Here is an 18,033-nt window from a genome sequence, read left to right as displayed (position 1 = left end):
TGCGCAACTCCCATAAAATATCAAATTTTTCGCCAGTCCTGATGAGCATGCCAAGTTTCACGCATTTTGGGGTATGATAAGGCCGCCAAAAAGGCAATTCAAAAGTCCGGAAAAGAATAATAATAATAATAATAATAATAATAAATAATTCCTTGCATTCCAATAGGGTCTTCGCACCGTTGGTGCTCGGACCCTAATAATAAGAAACCCGACCAATTCCAATAGGGTCTTCGCACCATTCGGTGCTCGGACCCTAATAATTTAGTGTAAGAAGTATGTGATTTAACAGTTGGTGGCGATAGTGCTTTGAATTGTGTGAATGTACTATTAAGGAAGAAGAAAAAGAAGAAGCAGAAGAAGAAGAAGAAGAAGGAGCAGCAACAGACGAAGAAGAAGAAGGTGTAGCTACACATCGCTATTCTTTTTTTCCAGCTAATTTCCACTATGTTCAAAGCAATGACAGAGACTTGCTCTGTTTTCGGGTGCAAAGCTGATAAAGAAATCGTGAGCCTTCACGTTTTACCTAAAGATGTGAATATCCGAATGAAATGGGTGCATTTTATTTGGAAAAATCGCAACATCCCAGCCAAACTTCCAGATAAGACTCGGGTTTGCAGCAGTCATTTCCCCGAAACCTGCTTTGAAAATTTTATCCAGAAACAGATGGGTTTCGCCACCAAACTCATCCTGAAGCCGGACGCTGTTCCGACCATTTATCCCGGAGATGGAGCGAGTACGAGCCATCATATTAGTCCTCCGGTAAGTGGATTTATCTGCAGCACATGAAGCCACCACGGTCCAGACAGCTGAGAACACACCATACGACATGAATACGAGGCTGCTTGTTTGTATGGCTTTGCTTTTAATGGGGGAATTCTACAGTGAATGTTGTGTTTATGTGTTTTTTAAGAGCATTACTGCTTTGAGATCACACACTAGAGATGTGGGCTGTCAGTGTGAACCACTGGAGAAACCTCAGAGGACAGTGTCCACTCAGCTGTCACATCTCACTTTAATACACAGACGAAGTCAAGGTGTGTCACCCGTGGCTTCTGTTTATCTATTATGACAAGCTGTGCTCTTGTTTTCCCACTAAATGTAGACTAAATGCATATATATGTGTGTGTAATGTTGCAGCTATCCAAGTCAAGCCATCCAGCAAAGCGTTTGGAATCAACACAGATGTGTGTTCAGGCTTCGGAGGATTTCTTTCCACTACCATTAAAGAGGAGCCTCCGCCTTTGAAAAGGAGACGCATCGATGCTTTGCCGGATGGTACAGAAGAGTCAGAGGACCCCCTGCCAGATCCTGATGACATTTCACTCCATCAAAGCACCTCCGCCTTTAGTGACAAAACCAATGGGAGGTAATCTTTGTCAGTTCAGTACAGTTGTGCTCATGAGTTTACATGCCCTGGCAGATTTCTTGGCCATTTTGCGAAGAGTATGAATGATAACACCAAAACTTTTCTTTCACAGTGGCTGGGTGAAGCCATTTATTGTCAAACAAATGTGTTTGCTCTTTCTAAATCATAATGACAACAGAAACTACCCAAATGACCCTGATCATTTGTTTAATACCCCAGTTCTGAACCCTCGTGTTGTCCTGAGGATCAAAATTGACCCGGTTTAAAGTTTGAAAATGTGGGAAAAGATGTATATTTTCACAGTGAAACTTCTGATGTCCACATTTTCAACATTTTTGGGAAATCTTTGAACATTTTTTGGTGCAAAAAAAAAATGTTCAAAAAAAATGTTTCTTCAAGAACATTCAGAAAAAAAAATCAATCAAAATCCAGCGAATTTTGCTGGATTTTGATTGATTTTTTTTCTGAGTGCTCTTGAAGAAAATATTAGAAGTTTTACTGATATATATGGAATCACTTTAGATATTTTTAGGATTTTTTTGGAAGATTTTTACTAATTTTTTGAAAATATTTACAAGTATTTTCTTGCCAAATTTGGGGGATTTTTTAAAAATAAAACTTTTAAGGGAAACTTTTAAAGAATTATTGGAATTTTCTTCCTGAAGGTTTTGCAAATTTTCAGAAGTTTGGGGAATTTTTTTTCTGAATTTTTGGATTTTTTTCAGACAAGGAAACAATTTTGTGGTGCCTGTAAATGAGGACAACAGGAGGGTTAATACCGTGTGTTGCCCCCTTTAACATCAGTGACAGCTTGTGTTTTGTGGTAGTTGTGGATGAGGCTTTTATTTTCTCAGATGGTAATGCTGCCCTTTCTTCTTGGCAAACCCCCCCCAGTTCCTGTAAATTCTTGGGTTGTCCTGCATGAACTGCACATCTGAGATCTCCCCAGAGTGGCTCAATGATACTGAGATGGTCACTCCAGAATCGTCACTTTATTCTGCTGTAGCCAATGACAGGTCGACTTGGCCTTGTGTTTTGGATTGTTGTCATGTTGGAATGTCCAAGTACGTCCCATGGGCAGCTTCCAGGCTGATGAGTGCAAATTTTCCTCCAGTATTTTTTGACAACATGCTGCATTCATCTTGTTTCCTGTGCCTCTGTAGCTCACACATCCCCAAAACATCAGTGATCCACCTCCGTGTTTCACAGTAGGAATGGTGTACCTTCATCATCAGCCTTGTTTACTCCTCTCCAAATATAACGTTTATGGTCGTGGCCAAAAAGTTCAATTTTGGTCTCATCAGTCCAAATGACTTTGTTCCAGAAGTTTTGAGGCTTGTCTCTGTGCTCTTTGACGTATTGTAAGCGGGAAGCTTTGTGGCATTTGCATAGTAACGGCTTTCTTCAGGCGACTCGACCATGCAGCCCATTTTTCTCCTAATTGTGCATCAACAGCCACACCGCTTTTTTTCACAGAGTCCTGTACTTCAGCTGAAGTTATTTTTGAGTTTTTCTTTGCATTCCGAACAATTTTCCTGGCAGTCGTGGCTGAAATTTCTGTTGGTCTACCTGACCGTGGTTTGGTTTCAACAGAATCCCTCATTTTCCACTTCTTAATTAGAGTTTGAACGCTGCTGACTGGCATTCTCAATTCCTTGGATATCTTTTTACATCCCTTTCCTGTTTTATACAGTTCAATTACCTTTTTCCACGGATCCTTTGGCAGTTCTTTTGCTTTTCACATGACGTAGAATCCAGACACATCAGTGCAGCACTGGATGAAAGATGCAAGGAGCCCAGAAACTCAAACAAACAGATCACAGGTGGGGAAGGTTACCTTTAGTAGCCATTCAAAATCACCAGGGTATGTAAACTTATGATCAGGGTCATTTGGGTAGTTTCTGCTGTCAGTATAATTTTAAAAGGGTCAGTACAGCTGTTTGACAATAAATGGCTTCACCCAACCACTAACCATGAGTGGGGAAAAAAAATTTGTCTCTTATCATTCATATTCTCTGAAAAATGGCCAAACAAATCGCAAATTCTGCCAGAGTATGTAAGCTTATGAACAACTTTACATGTAGGTATAATAATCTCTTGTCTTCTGCTCTGCCATAAGACTTACAGCTCTCTCATGAGACTATTTCACACTGATCATCAGATCGCTGTGTGTGAAACTTTGTGCTCTATGTGAGGAGGGTAAAAGTGACAAACAAACCTGTGTTGAACCCTTTGTGCACCTTTTGCTCTTTAGTCATTACAGCCTGGTAATAATGAAGTGTAACCTGTCCTCTCAAAAAAACAAAACAGATTTCAGTTGCCGTTTGCTTTGTGAAACAGACTTATATTGACAAACAGACATGTATATCAAAATTCATCCAGACAGACTTGAGTGTTGAGCAAATAATATGAGTCGTCTGCCTTTAAGATAGTTGTGTAGTGATGCAACCTGCGTATGTGCTTCAATGTGCCACTCATGCTCACTCTCTTTCTTCTCTTAAACTTAAGTAAAAATTCTGTTTTTCAACCTGAAACAGTTTCTTCCACACTGACTACCATTCCACTCGCTTTCTGCACTCCTAACTGCACATGTTAAACTTCTTTACTGTCTACATCACTAGTTTCCTTTTCACTGCAGATTTCTACTGTTTATTATGTTTATTTAGTACCTTGCGCTTTATGTATCTGTTCACCAATTCTTCAGCGTGATGCTGCATTTAGAAAACTGACAAATTGTACTCGACTCTGCTAACTTGTAGTCTGATTTTTTAAAATATTTTTTTCTGTCCACAGCCCTGTGACACCGGTACAAGATGTCACCAAGTACATCATCTACGAGGACTGCCTGTTAAGCCTGTTTCTTACCTGCCCCTGCTGTGGACAGACTTGTGAGGTAAACAAGTTTGTCCGGGGAACCTTTCTGTCAGTATCACAGAGATGTCCTTTCTGCCAGTTCAACCGCAAGTGGAACAGTCAGCCGATCATTGGTAGCACCCCAGCAGGAAACCTACATCTGTCTGCAGCTGTCAACTTCACCGGCTCATCATTCAGACAGTTTAACAAGGTAAGAGATCATTTGCTATTAATGTCTGTCTGTCTGTCTGTCTGTAATGATGTAGCCTTCATCTGGCATAAAAAAGGAGAAACCCTCAACCCTCAGAACACCATCCGCACCGTCAAACATGGTGGTGGGATCCTAATGCTTTGGGGTGTTTTTCAGCCGGTCTACCAGGGAACCTAATCACAGTAAACAGCACCATGAAAAAAGAGGATTGCTTTAACAGCCAATAAAGGCCTTTCTGTTGATTATTGAGAAGAGTATGAATAATTTTGGACATGCCACTTTTTGTTTAAATGTAAATAAAAGCTGAGAAATTATTTTTTCCACAGTGATGGCTCTTGTACATTGTCTTATTATCTTTTGGAGACAACTGTGTCATTTCCAAACGAAGAAAAAAAAGCTTTTTGAATAATAGTAACTTTAAGTCAAAATTTGCTAGAGGTATGAATAATTTCAGGCTTGACTGTATATATGGAATTGTATGGAAAACGTTGGTGAAGTGGCCAGCTTAGCTTGCTGTCAAAGAGACCCGATTCTGGATAAACGGTACAAAATGGATGGATTGTGTGTGTTCTATGCCATAAACAGTCTTGTGTCAGATACAATGTGCTCATCAAGAGTTTTTATATCTTTAGGTTATGTCTGCGCTCAAGGTTCGAACCATAGCCGAAACAACATATTTTGATCATGCCAGATCGTACATGGATCCGTGTGTTTTCTCCACCTGGAAGCGGTTACAAGCAGACCTCATCCAGACTCTGAGCCAGAGGGAGGATGTCACACTGGGAGGCGCCATGCGAGCCAAGATCCCAGGACACAACGATAAATATGGTTCCTACTCAGTGATGGACCTACATAACGGAACCATTGTAGATGTCCAGCTGATGCAAGTGAGATTATGCTTTAGTTCCCGAAGTTTTCCAGTCTTGCTTCAGTAGACAGCTACTCTGAAATGTACTTCACTGATCCGACTATCTGTAGTAAATGAATAGTAGCCTGAATATCAAAGACAATCGCTCCAAACTATTGGGATACATATTTCAAGTCCCACAGGGCAACCAGGGAGAAACAAAGTGGCAGCCTGAATTGTCTACTTTAACCCTCGTGTCGTCCTGCAGGTCAAAATTAACTCATTTTAAAGTTTGAAAATGTGGAAAAAAATATATATTTTCACAGTGAAACTTCTGATGTCCACATTTTCAACATATTTGGGAAATCTTTGAACATTTTTTGGTGGAAAAAAGAAATGTTAAAAATGTTTCTTAAGAACATTCACAAAAAAATCAACCAAAATCCTGTGAAATTCGCTGGATTTTGGTTGATTTTTTTCTGAATGTTCTTAAAGAAAACATTAGAAGTTTTACTGATATATATTTAATCATTTTAGATATTTTTAGGATTTTTTGGGAAGATTTTTACTCATTTTTTGAAAATATTTACAAGAATTTTCTTGCCAAATTTGGGGGATTTTTTTTTTTTTTTTTTTAAATAAAACTTTTAAGAGAAACTTTTAAGGAATCATTGGAATTTTCTTCGTGAAGGTTTTGCAAATTTTCAGAAATTTGGGGATTTTTTTTGCTGAAGTTTTGGATTTTTTCAGACAAGGAAAGAATATTTTTTGGTGCCCGTAAATGAGGACAACAGGAGGGTTGAAATGCTTTGTAATTTGGCCCCTGCTTCCAAGCAAGCTGTGGAAAATCACTGTCATGAATAATGTGTTGTTATGACTTGCCTTCAAGAGAACATTGTTGTTGATTGGATTGGATGGATTGATGGATCGCGTTTCCACAGAGCAGTGAAGTTGGCAGCAGTGTGAACATGGAGAAAGAGGGCCTGATCAGGAGTCTGAATTTTCTGGAGGCGTCTGGGGTGAAGATAAATACCATAGTGACGGACACACATCCACAAATACAGAAGTATTTGAAAGAGCAGAAACCAGAAGTCACACATTTTTATGACATGTGGCACGTTGCAAAAGGTATGTCAAAAATTCTTACTATAGTTAGTAATTTTAAACTTTTTGCTATGCAGCCCCAAAAATCTCACTTTCATCTGCTTACCATGTCTCCTCAGGTGTTTCTAAGAAGTTGGAGGCTCTGGCCAAGGAACAGAAGTGTGACAAGGTGAAAAAATGGCAGAAGCGTGTCGTCAACCACCTCTACTGGTCCTCCACCTCTTCGTCGTCTGGGGAAGAGGCTGTCGCTAAATGGGCGTCAATTTCCAACCATGTGCAGAACATCCACAGCCACAACAATGCCCTGTTCCCAGAGTGTCAGCACTCTGAGACAGATGGTAGCCTCTCCAGGAAGTGGCTGAAGCCTGGTACGTGGAAAAACTTATATAGTATAATTTTTTCTGTGCAAAAACACGATATGGGATGAACATCTAGCCTATATTTAAGACATTAAACTTGCCTTGTTTTTGGGTAAATGATGCTTAAACACCATTTTGCAAAAAAAAGTATATAGTGTAGATATGCGTTGACAATAAATTTGGCTCTAAACATAAAAAACAATGTTTTCATTTCAGCGTCAAAACCTGCCTTCAAGTTCCAGAGGATTGTGGAGAACAAACGCCTGATGAGAGACGTAGCAAAACTTAGTCCGACCCATCAGATGTCTGCGATTGAGAGGTTCCACGGTGTGTTTCTGCAGTTTGCCCCCAAAAATCTGGTCTTCTCCTACCGTGGAATGCTGTGCAGGTAAATGTAACTCCTTTTTAATGTCTATTATGGTGAAAATGACCTAACGATGCAAAGATTCCGATTAGTCAAATGAAGACCATTTTGACAACAAATTACAGTGTGAATATGATGTTATTTCAGGTTGTATCTGTCTGCCATTCATTTCAACGAAAATGTGACGAGAGGTCAGCTGAAGACCAAAGATGGAGCCCTCGTCTACAAAATCAAGTGCCCAAAGACTAAGAAGGGGCAATGCTCCATTCAGGCTGTCAAGACTAAGCCAACATCTGGTAAGATTCAAGATTCAAGACCTTTCACAAAATGAATGCATATATATATATATATATATATATATATATATATATATATATATATATATATATATATATATATATATATATATATATATATATATATTCGCTTACACGTCTGTTAAATGGTTGTGGCTCTGTTGGCTCCAATGTACCAGGCTACGTGGACAACCTGCTCCAGATCCTCTTCAGTGAGGTGCTCAATGATCCTGGGAGATTCACCGCTGAGCTGGACCAGCTGATCGCCCCAGAACCCCCATCTACTGAGCCCAGAAGGTCTGACAGGGACGAGGCCATTGCTGGGATTTTGTCACGATTTAGTTGTCCAGGTAGGATATGAGGCCTGGTTCCACTTTCCGCTTGTAAAACTCCTCCAAAGAGCGCAGTGAGCAGCCGATGATCCTGTGGGTGGTGTTCATGACCCTTTTACTGCATCTGCCTCTGGTCCTTATTCACCTCGGCTACTCACTGCTCTCTTGGGAGGAATTACTCTGCTCTCACTGCATCAGCAGAGCAGAAAACATACTGGAAGACCGATCTCACCCTGGAGGTTGTCTGACCTGCTACCATCTGGTAGATGCAGATCCATCCTCAGATACGTTTATACAATACTGCACAGATGTTTAGAGTCAGACTGCACCATTATATGTATTGTTTGTATAAGCCAACTGCAGTTCATCATACAGTATGTCATGCATCTATAGTCTCCTGAATTTTAATATCTCAGCTCCATCTATCTTTTAGGGGAGTGGAGTGGAAAAAAGGAGAAGTCTGAAGAACAGGAAGTGCCTCTATCCAGTCCAAGTAGCCAAGAAAACCCCCACACCTGGTAAGAAGCAGAGTCTGTATCAATGTAAATTTTTCTTTACAGTCTGATGGTTAGAGTTAAAACTGCAATATTTACAACAGTCATCAAACCACCGGTGACAGAGTAATGGTAGGTTGTTGATATTCTGTAGCTGTGTTACAAACTTTGTTCCTTTTTTTCTTAAACTCTAGAATATGTGGAGAAGCTGCTGACAACTCCGTTAACCGAGTTTATCACCAACTGTCGCATTTTTTTTACCCACTACCCGCTCACTGTGGATGGAAAGGCTTAACCTGTATGAGGCATTTGCTGACTGTTGTGTCCCACTTCAGTCATCCAGAGAGGGTCTGAAGCCAACATACTGTCCCTGTCTATCAGGGATCTACTGGCAAATCCGAATTCAAATGACACAGGATGGTCACCTGTTAGTGTGGGTTCAGTTCAACTGTGCAGTTTCACATATATTTGTGTAAAGTGTAAATATTGTTGAAAATAAGTAAATAGTTGAAAGGTTTTCTTACCCTGGATCTTTGGTTTTCTGTGCTTAATGTTTCCAAGTGTGTTTATTATGCATAATATTTGACTTCTACTGTCATTTTTTTGCAGTTGTGTAATACAAATAGCCTACAAAAGCATCTGTGTGTGTATATGGATCCTGTTTACATTGTGTGCATTTATTGTGAACATTTACTGTTTCAATAAATCAACTTTTGTACTCTGAACAATCTTCATTACAGACGACTGTGTGTGGGATTTTGCTTTTTTCTGGGTTTTCCCAGTGGCATGCTTAACTACAAAATATCATATGAAACCATATTAACAATCAAATAATTGTTTTAGTCATTTTTAAGGAAAAATTACCATGCACTTGCTGGTTTCATCTTAACGGTAAAGATTTAATCGTCATCTTTGTCATACATGATGGTGAACTGAATATATTTTGGTAATTTTGGTTGGCCAAAGCAAGACATTTGAAGGATGTTTTTTCACATTGTACAGGTAAAAAATGAAAGCCTAATTAAAACCATACTTTGAGCATTAAACACAATAAGCTTTTTTTCTCCCCTTTAATGTATTTATTGGTTTTCCTCTTGAATTGGCGAACAACAGCGCACCCTCCTGGTTGATATAAACCTAAAAAAAAAAAACCTGTTGTCTGATTTTAGGGCTTTTTTTTTTTAACTTTTACATATTGGTAAACATTTTTAAATTATTATTGTTTAAATGGTTGCTGTTGTCACATGAAACTAAACCTGCTCTGCTTTAGACATTAGATCATATTGAAGCGAATAAACCGGAGCAGAAACATCAACCTGCCCCACGCCCATAGTCCTGGACTGGTCCACTGTTACACTGAAGGTGAGGATATCACCTTTAAAAAGCTTCCATTTTTTAAAGAAAAGAACCACAATGTAGCTATTTGGATTAAATCAATAGGATTATTTATTTACTAGTATATTTAATATATCTACTAAAGTCGCCAAAGTTTGGATGTGGTGTAATTATGTTTTTTTTTAATGAAGGGGTGTCACCCCCGCGTTTCACTTACATGTCAAAGTACACTTTCCCAGACGCGGAAGCGCTTTCCAGCTGTCAAACTGATTTTAGTGAATCACGCTCAGCTTTCGTTTGACAGGAACACAACCACTTAGCTATAAAATGGACTGTCCACGCTGGTTGCCTCTGGAGTCAAACCCAGAAGTACGTATCGTCGGTTTTCTCCAAACCGCGCTGTTTTTGTCGAAGCCATTCATTCTCGAGCATGTGAGCGGCTAGCTAGCATGTAGCTAGCAGAGAGAACAAAAGCCTTTATGGCTGCTTTGAGAACAACAACAGCGGTTTGATTAACGTTTTTATTTGTGTCCTCTCATTTCAGGTCATGACTAAGGTACGTATTTCCTTTTTATTGTATTTAATAGTAGACAGGTGAGGAAAATCTGAGGGAAAGTGCTGTGCAGAGGCGCAAGGCCTACCTAGCATGGATGCTACACCCACTGGAACGTTGTTATTAAAAAAAACAAACAAACAAAGCTATTAAAGTTAAATGAGGCCTGGATAAACAGAGACAAGAGACTGTAAATTTCTCAGCTGCTGTCTCCTGTCTAAGAAGTTCTGTTAATTAGGCTTGCCTTAAACCAGAACTTTCATGCATGCACATCAGTTCACCTTTTCGTGACATTTTTACTTCAACATGTATATGACAATGTATTTTCTGATCTCCTGTAAAGCTCTACAACTAGTAGAAACCTCAACTTCTGAGTAAATTTACTTAATGCAACCGCAGACAGATTTATTCCTAGTTCAATGTCAAAAGCCTTGATAGTTCCAGCTGTCTCATTCTGTAAATACAGTGTCATCTAAATGGACACACACTAGTTAATTAATGTACATGTTTGCATAGCCATGAGTATTGATGAGTAATAAACCGTGTTTAGTTGGCACACATTAATCAGGGCTGCCACTAATGATTATTTTCATAGCCAATTAATCTGTTGATTATTTTCTCAATTTCCTGATTAGTTATTTGTGGTATAAAATGTACAAAAATGGGAAAATGTCCATCTGTTTTTCTCAAAGCCCTCAAAAAAAGAATAGTTTTATCCACATCCCGAAAATATCCAGTTTACTATCAAAGAGTAGGAAAGACATCAGAAAGTATTCACACTGAGGAAGCTGTAATCACAAAAGTTTTAGTTTTTTTCTTTAAAAAGTTCTTCAAGGTCATGAATCACCTATGAAAATAGCTGTAGATTGAATTAATAGTTTGTTTATTTAAATTAATTGCTTGTTGCAGCTCTAACAATTTTCATAGTTATATACTAGTCTGATGAACATAAATAAAAGTAGTGTTACTCAGAATTTTCCTTTGTGTACATGTATTTTGTACAGAAAGAATTCAACAGTTTTTAACCCTCATGTTGACCTGCGGGTCAAAATTGACCCGTTTTAAAGTTTGAAAATGTGAAAAAAATATATATTTTCACAGTGAAACTTCTGATGTCCACATTTTCAACATTTTTGAGAAATCTTTGAACATTTTTTGGTGGAAAAAAATAAATCTTAAAAATGTTTCTTAAGAACATTCACAAAAAAATCAACGAAAATCCAGCAAATTTCCTTGGATTTTGGTTGATTTTATGTGAATGTTCTTAAAGAAAATATTAGAAATTTTACTAATATATATGTAATCACTTTAGATATTTGTAGGATTTACTTGGAAGATTTTACAAATTTTTTGAAAATATTTACAAGAATTTTCTTGTCAAATTTGGGGGATTTTTTATAAATAAAACTTTGAAGGGAAAGTTTTAAGGAATTATTGGAATTTTCTTCCTGAAGGTTTTGCAAATTTTCAGAAATTTGGGGAATTTTTTTTGCTGAATTTCTGAAATTTTTTTCAGACAAGGAAACAATATTTTTGGTGCCTGTAAATGAGGACAACAGGAGGGTTAAATGATGTTTTCCAGGATTTTCAGACAGAATGTTATATTGGTAGCATGTAGTGACACTATATTTAATTGAAAGAACAAATAAAGTAGTCTGTCAGATATGTGATTGTTAGGTCATCTGGATGTGCAGACCAGTTCACTCTCAGCTTGTGTGTAGTTTGTCAGCTGTTTGGGTATGAAGTCAACCTGGCAGTTTGGGGATGTGTATGGACTGGACCCAGAGCTGCTCAGCATGGTGCCACGACCAGTGTGTGCAGTGCTGCTCCTCTTCCCAGTGACAGAGAAGGTACCTCTAATGTCCATCTCCACTTTAGATGTCTGTAGTTGTATTTGCTCATTTCCATGGCTTTAAAAACACTTTAAACAAATATTTCTCTCCTCTGCTACTTCTGTGCAGTATGAGGCATTCAAGCAAGAAGAGGAGGAGAAACTCAAAGATAAGCGACAGGACGTCTCCCCAGACGTCTACTTCATTAAGCAAACTATTGGAAATGCCTGTGGAACAATAGGATTAATTCATGCAGTGGCAAACAACCAGGGACACCTGGAATTTGGTGAGCATTTACTGTGTTTGCATCATATGGGACTGAGAAGTAGAAATGAATAAAAACAGACAGTTTAACACTTTATTCTGTGAATTATTACCTTTTCTTTCTTCTGTTTCATATTAGAATATCTGTATATTGTGACCGATTATCTACCACTGCACTAACTGGCCGGTTTATTAGGTGTACCTGTGCAATCTGCTGTAATTTAATGAAAAACAAATTCATGTTTCTAAAGTTTATCATGTTCAAGTTTTGATGATGTTGTCAAATGTGTAAATTGACCTGTATGTATATTACTGAGGTCATAGCTGAAAGCTGATTTGTAGTAGATGTCATTCTTACTCTGCCGAGGAGCACGGCGGACTTACGTGACGATCGGCGTACGTTTGTTTATCTGTGTGCGACATTACTCAAAAATGGACAAACAGATTTAGATGAAATTTTGAGGGAAGGTCAGAAATGACACAAGGACCAAGTGATTAGATTTTGGCAGGGATGTGGCTTAAAGTCTGGATCCACAGATTTGTTAAAGATATCTGTATCATTGTAAGATAGCAGCACGGCGTCACTGTAACCATGACAACAAGTGAACACTACGTCAGCTGCCTGCTGATGATCACATGAATGCGATCCTACTGCAAATCCACCGCTGCAGACTTATCCGTGGGAAATCATCCAACGAGTGAGCAGCCTTGATGGAGTACTGCACTTGTCTTGTATTGAAATACTTCTGTGAACACTAAATCCTCAATATAATGCAGTGTCGTAAAGTACAAAAAATGACCTTGATGTCAAAACTTATGATAGAGTATACACCTGTATGACATGGTGAACAAATGACCCTGAACATATATGAGGCATCATAAAAGCATACTTTATGGCTAAACATTTGGATTGGATTGCACTGGACTGTATATGTAAACCTAACAAAGAGGAGGCTGTGCATAAATCCAGTTTCGTCTTTGCTTGCAGGCAGTTTTCTGTTGACTGTACTGAATGTTGTTTTGTCTCTCCAGAACCTGATTCTCCTCTTAAGAAGTTTCTTGAACAAACCTCTAAAATGACCCCAGAGGAAAGGGCCACGTTCCTGGAAAAAGATGAGGTAGGAACATGCTGTAGGATGAAGCAACAAAGTGGTCACATGTGTGAAGGCTTTTGATTTGTGTGATGAACTTGTCGCATAGAGGGGTTATTATCTTATTATCTGTTGGAACACACTCTGGCTCAGTATCTGTTGCTCTAAATGTGCTATATAAGTAACAGTGACTACGATACCGACAAATTTCTTTTACAATGTTATACCCAAGGCCGTGAAAATTATCTAAGAAATGAGAACAATCTAATATGTAACAGATGCAGAACAAATAGGTGAGAAATGCTGTTCAGGCGGTAGTTCATATTACCATGAAGTAGATTACAAGAAAACATCTTTTGGTCTTTTTTTCCTACTTTCTCTTCCAGAGTATACGTGTTACACATGAATCCAGCGCACAGGAGGGACAGACTGAGGTTTGTATTGAGTTTTGAACTATCTCTGTATCTTTTGACAACAATAAGATCACGTTTTGTGTCAATCTTGATAGACTTAAGAGTGTTTCATGCAATAGAACTGATGTTCTTGAGGACTCTGTGTAATTTGTTTTAAATGTGTAGATGTGGGGTTTGTGCAGTACGATCATGTGTATTAGTGTTTAACCCTCCTGTTGTCCTCATTTATGGGCACCAAAAATATTGTTTCCTTGTCTGAAAAAAAATCCAAAAATTCAGCAAAAAAATTCCCCAAATTTCTGAAAATTTGCAAAACCTTCAGGAAGAAAATTCCAATAATTCCTTAAAAGTTTCCCTTAAAAATTTTATTTTAAAGAAATCCCCCAAATTTGGCAAGAAAATTCATGTAAATATTTTTTAAAAATGAGTAAAAATCATCCAAAAAATCCTAAAAATATCTAAAGTGATTACATACAAATCAGTAAAATTTCTAATATTCTCTTAAGTACATTCGCAAAATTTTTTTTAAAAAAATCAACCAAAATGCAGTGAAATTCGCTGGATTTTAGTTGATTTTTTTGTGAATGTTCTTAAGAAACATTTTTAACATTTCTTTTTTTTCCCACCAAAAAATGTTCAAAGATTTCCCAAAAATGTTGAAAATGTGGACATCAGAAGTTTCACTGTGAAAATATATTTTTCTCCACGTTTTCAAACTTTAAAACGGGTCAATCTTACCCGCAGGACGACACAAGGGTTCAGGATCATGAGTGATAGTGATAATGGGATATGTGCAGTAGTGTTAAAATGATTAGTATAGTGTAATTATGTGTAATGTAGACGGAGATATGTGCAATAGTGACTAAGATAAATGTGCAATGTTATGTGCAATAGTGACAATGGGAAATGTACAAATTATGTGTAATACTGTCAGAGGGATCTATGTAGTGGAATCTTATGTTATAGTGACAGAGGGGTAAGTGTAGTTTAGCAATGTGTAATAATGATAGAGGGGTATGTGCAATATATTGATGTGCAAATGTTAATTATTTACTGCTTGGTTGCTTGCCTTGGTCCCCCAGCTTTTGTCTGTTATGTGCTCTACAGGTTATTGTTTGTTGCTTGTTTTTCTTTTTTGTTTGTCTTTGTTCACTTATGGTTTTATGTATTTGTAATTTCTTTATTGTTGATCTGCCAATGGGACTTGAGAGGGAAATTAGCCGTACAGCTACACTCTCTCGTATTTACATGGAAGTGTACATAAATACGAACTGTCCCATTTTTAAAAATAAAAAAATCAATAAAATGAACATAGATCTTTTTTGTCTGTTACAGGCCCCAAGTTTAGATGAGAAAGTGAATCTGCATTTTATAGCTTTTGTGAACGTCGGAGGACATTTATATGAACTGGGTAAGCTAACCAGGAAAAACACAAGTATGCTTTTGTAGAAACAATATTTAGTACCTTTTTCACATTGTTGATTTTAATTACTTAGTGTGACAGATTTAGACACACTTACACTGAAACCACCTGATAAACTGTCTTTTTCTATCTAGATGGCCGGAAGCCTTTCCCTATTGTCCACGGAAAAACTTCAGAAGACACTTTCCTCGAGGTAAGATATCGCAGAATGAAACTGTAAAAAAAACACCTCTCTAGGCTACGTTGCAATTCATCATTTTCCTCGTGTTCCAGGATGCCGTAGAGGTTTGTAAGATCTTCATGGCTCGTGACCCTCAGGAGGTTCGTTTCACCATCATTGCCCTGTCCAAAGATTCATACTGAGGGAACCCTGTTGAAAAGAAAACATTACTGCCAAACATTCTTAAGTGCTGATTGTGTTGGAAAATTACCTTCCACTCAAAATGCTATAACAAATGATATGACTCTAAAGTAATGCTCCACTTACATAAATTGTAAATTAATTCTAAGGGAATTCGAATGCCATTGTGTAATTAAAAGTATATATAGTTGATGAAAATCTTCTGGTTCCCAACTGCTGAAACATTTCTAAATGTTCTGCAGAAATCAGTTGACAGTGAAGCTGCACTTTGGTTTGTTTAAATGGTGTGTTTGGCTTTCAGTTAAGAAGGAACTTTCAGACGTTTCGCAGAGGGAACTTTTTTTACTCAATAGTTCAAAGATGCATACTGTATGTAGTGGTTTGTTTTTGATGATATGTCTAACCACATGGTTGAAACGAGCTGAAGAAACACAGGCTTTAATTTCATTCATAGCTTTGAAAAAAAAAGTGATAGGCTAATGTCGTATGCAGTGATGGTGTTATGAAAAGCTTATTGAAAATCTCATCTCCTCCAAGTGAAGCCAACTGAACATGCAAACTGCACATCTGTGTGGAAGGTGCCTACATTTTTTGTAATAAGAATTAGAGATTCTGTCAAATAAAAGGCAACTTTATTAAACATTTCTTTTGTGGATCTCCTCTGTAGCATCAAGGGTAAGATATTTATCGGTTTTCTGTGTGCTTGATAAAGTTACCTGGTGTTTATTATTTAAAAAATGATCAATATGCATGTCTGAAACACCCCCCCCCCAAAAAACAAACAAACAAACAAACAAACAAACAAACAAAAAGCAAAAAACAAAACTGGTGATTAAAAACTTGAGCTCAGCTGCGTTCAACCTGCACTGGGAGAAGCTAAACTTGGTCAAACTTGACATTCATTTATCTGAGGAGTCTAAGAAACTTTGTTTTCATTGTAAAATGCTTTTAGTCGCTCAAAACAGAAGCTGCTTTATTCTCTCACACTTTGTCTGGACAAACTAAAGAGAGACAAGCAATGAGAAGAAGAGAAGGTGCCAGAGGGATACAGACTCCTCTTCCTCTTGTTTCTTTATCATCACCACTGTGATAAACCACATAGCAGGAGTTAAGGGTATTAGAAAGCTCATTAATCTGAATTACAGTGAATCGAAAGTTAAAATGAGCTCTGTGCAGCATCCTGTCCTACAGCCCACAGATGAAGAGGTTCTTCTTCATTTTGAAGCTAATTTACATGTGCAGCTTTACATAGAAGGTTTATGTTTAACCAACCAGCTGATCATGTTTGGGTTTTTTTTTTTGGTTATGTTCCAGTGTGTGCTGGAAAACATTAATGCATCAGAAGTTAAAGTACTAATTATACACCGAGTCCCTTTCACTGTGTTTTATGTGTACTTTAGTACATCAGTGGAGTGTTATCACTGATCTATAAATATGTAATTTGCATTTTAGATGATTTATTTAGTGCAGCTTTAATCTTAATATGTAGTTTAATCATGCAAATTTGTATTCTTCTAAACCTTAATATTTAAATTAGCTGGATAAATTTGGATAAATGACAACATAAAAGGGTTATATATCTTAACATTTAAGTTAGTGCACAATATTTGTGTTTTATATAGTACTGTAGGGTCATAATATTTACATTTGTCAGGGTAACTTGTGTCTTTGTCACTAGTATCTGTACTGGAAAGCATTTTGGCTCTATGGCTGTTGTTTAAAGTGTGCTGTGTAAATGACTGTGACTTGACTATTGACTTGACCTCTTGGTTGACTGCTTTTGTATCGTCTGTCAAAGCACTATTTAAACCCCTGTTTTAAAAAAATGCTATATATTTAAAGTTATTATTATTTCTGTAGGTTTTGTATTAAAATCTGAATTTACAAAGTAACTACAGCTGTAAATGTAACTGAGTAGAAGGCATTGCTCTCTGAAATGTTGTTGAAATGCTCAAGTAACCTAAATATTGCACTGAAATGCTTGTATTCATGCACTACTTCAGCTAGCAGGGAAAGTTCACACAACATTAATAATGGTTAAAAGAAAACCTTTTATCTAATGTTCCAGAATGTTCTATGGACATTTATGATTTCAAGTAATGTTCTTATTAAGCTAAAAGTTAAGACAGAAAGTTTTAATATCCAGATGATGTCAGATTATGCTACAAAAGAAGAACGATCTCAAACCAACATTCAAAAAACCTTCTTCTAAGATGTTCTCGAAGCCTCAGAAGACAGAGTGTGTTTTCGGAAAACGTTCCTGTAATCTGATGCATTACCTAAAACAATCTGAGGATGTTTTATGGGATGTTGCTGTTGGGAACATTCTTCTAGGAAACATTCCCACTAAGTTACATGATAACAAAGGGAGGACATTTGGAACTTTATCCTGCCTTTAGGAAGAACATTCTTGGAACTAAACATATTTTTACCAAAACTTTACAGAACTTTCTCAGAACGTTTTTAGAACAAAAAAACATCCAGCTGGGTTGTTACTTTTTAGGCATTTATTTACATTTTGCACTGACTTTGTTT

General features: G+C 37.5%; 2 protein-coding genes across 3 annotated transcripts; both read left to right on the top strand.

Annotated features, from left to right (window-relative positions):
• The first annotated feature begins 357 nt into the window (after positions 1-357).
• LOC111576454 (uncharacterized) lies at positions 358-8,965 on the top strand. Its single transcript, XM_023282165.3, has 12 exons — positions 358-759; positions 911-1,034; positions 1,138-1,366; positions 4,160-4,430; positions 5,063-5,317; positions 6,219-6,405; positions 6,501-6,749; positions 6,957-7,128; positions 7,252-7,400; positions 7,580-7,750; positions 8,166-8,250; positions 8,421-8,965. Coding segments are annotated over exons 1-12 (2,208 nt in total). The 5' UTR covers positions 358-444; the 3' UTR covers positions 8,422-8,965.
• An 837-nt stretch (positions 8,966-9,802) lies between these two features.
• Positions 9,803-16,140, top strand: uchl3 (ubiquitin carboxyl-terminal esterase L3 (ubiquitin thiolesterase)). Of its 2 annotated transcripts, XM_023281741.3 has the most exons (9): positions 9,809-9,930; positions 10,106-10,117; positions 11,836-11,964; positions 12,076-12,232; positions 13,243-13,328; positions 13,688-13,735; positions 15,050-15,125; positions 15,272-15,330; positions 15,411-16,140. In XM_023281741.3, the coding sequence occupies exons 1-9, from the start codon at positions 9,889-9,891 to the stop codon at positions 15,498-15,500; spliced, it is 699 nt and encodes a 232-aa protein (XP_023137509.1). In that variant the 5' UTR covers positions 9,809-9,888; the 3' UTR covers positions 15,501-16,140. The 2 variants fall into 2 exon arrangements, with proteins under 2 accessions (XP_054870867.1, XP_023137509.1); XM_055014892.1 differs by lacking the exon at positions 10,106-10,117 and having other exon boundaries at positions 9,803-9,930.
• The last annotated feature ends 1,893 nt before the right edge of the window (positions 16,141-18,033 follow it).

This window comes from Amphiprion ocellaris, chromosome 11 (assembly GCF_022539595.1).
Source record: "Amphiprion ocellaris isolate individual 3 ecotype Okinawa chromosome 11, ASM2253959v1, whole genome shotgun sequence".
NCBI classification, from domain to species: Eukaryota; Metazoa; Chordata; class Actinopteri; family Pomacentridae; genus Amphiprion; species Amphiprion ocellaris.
The sequence above is the reverse complement of the archived record's forward strand: the minus strand, read 5'-3'. Positions and strand labels throughout refer to the sequence as shown.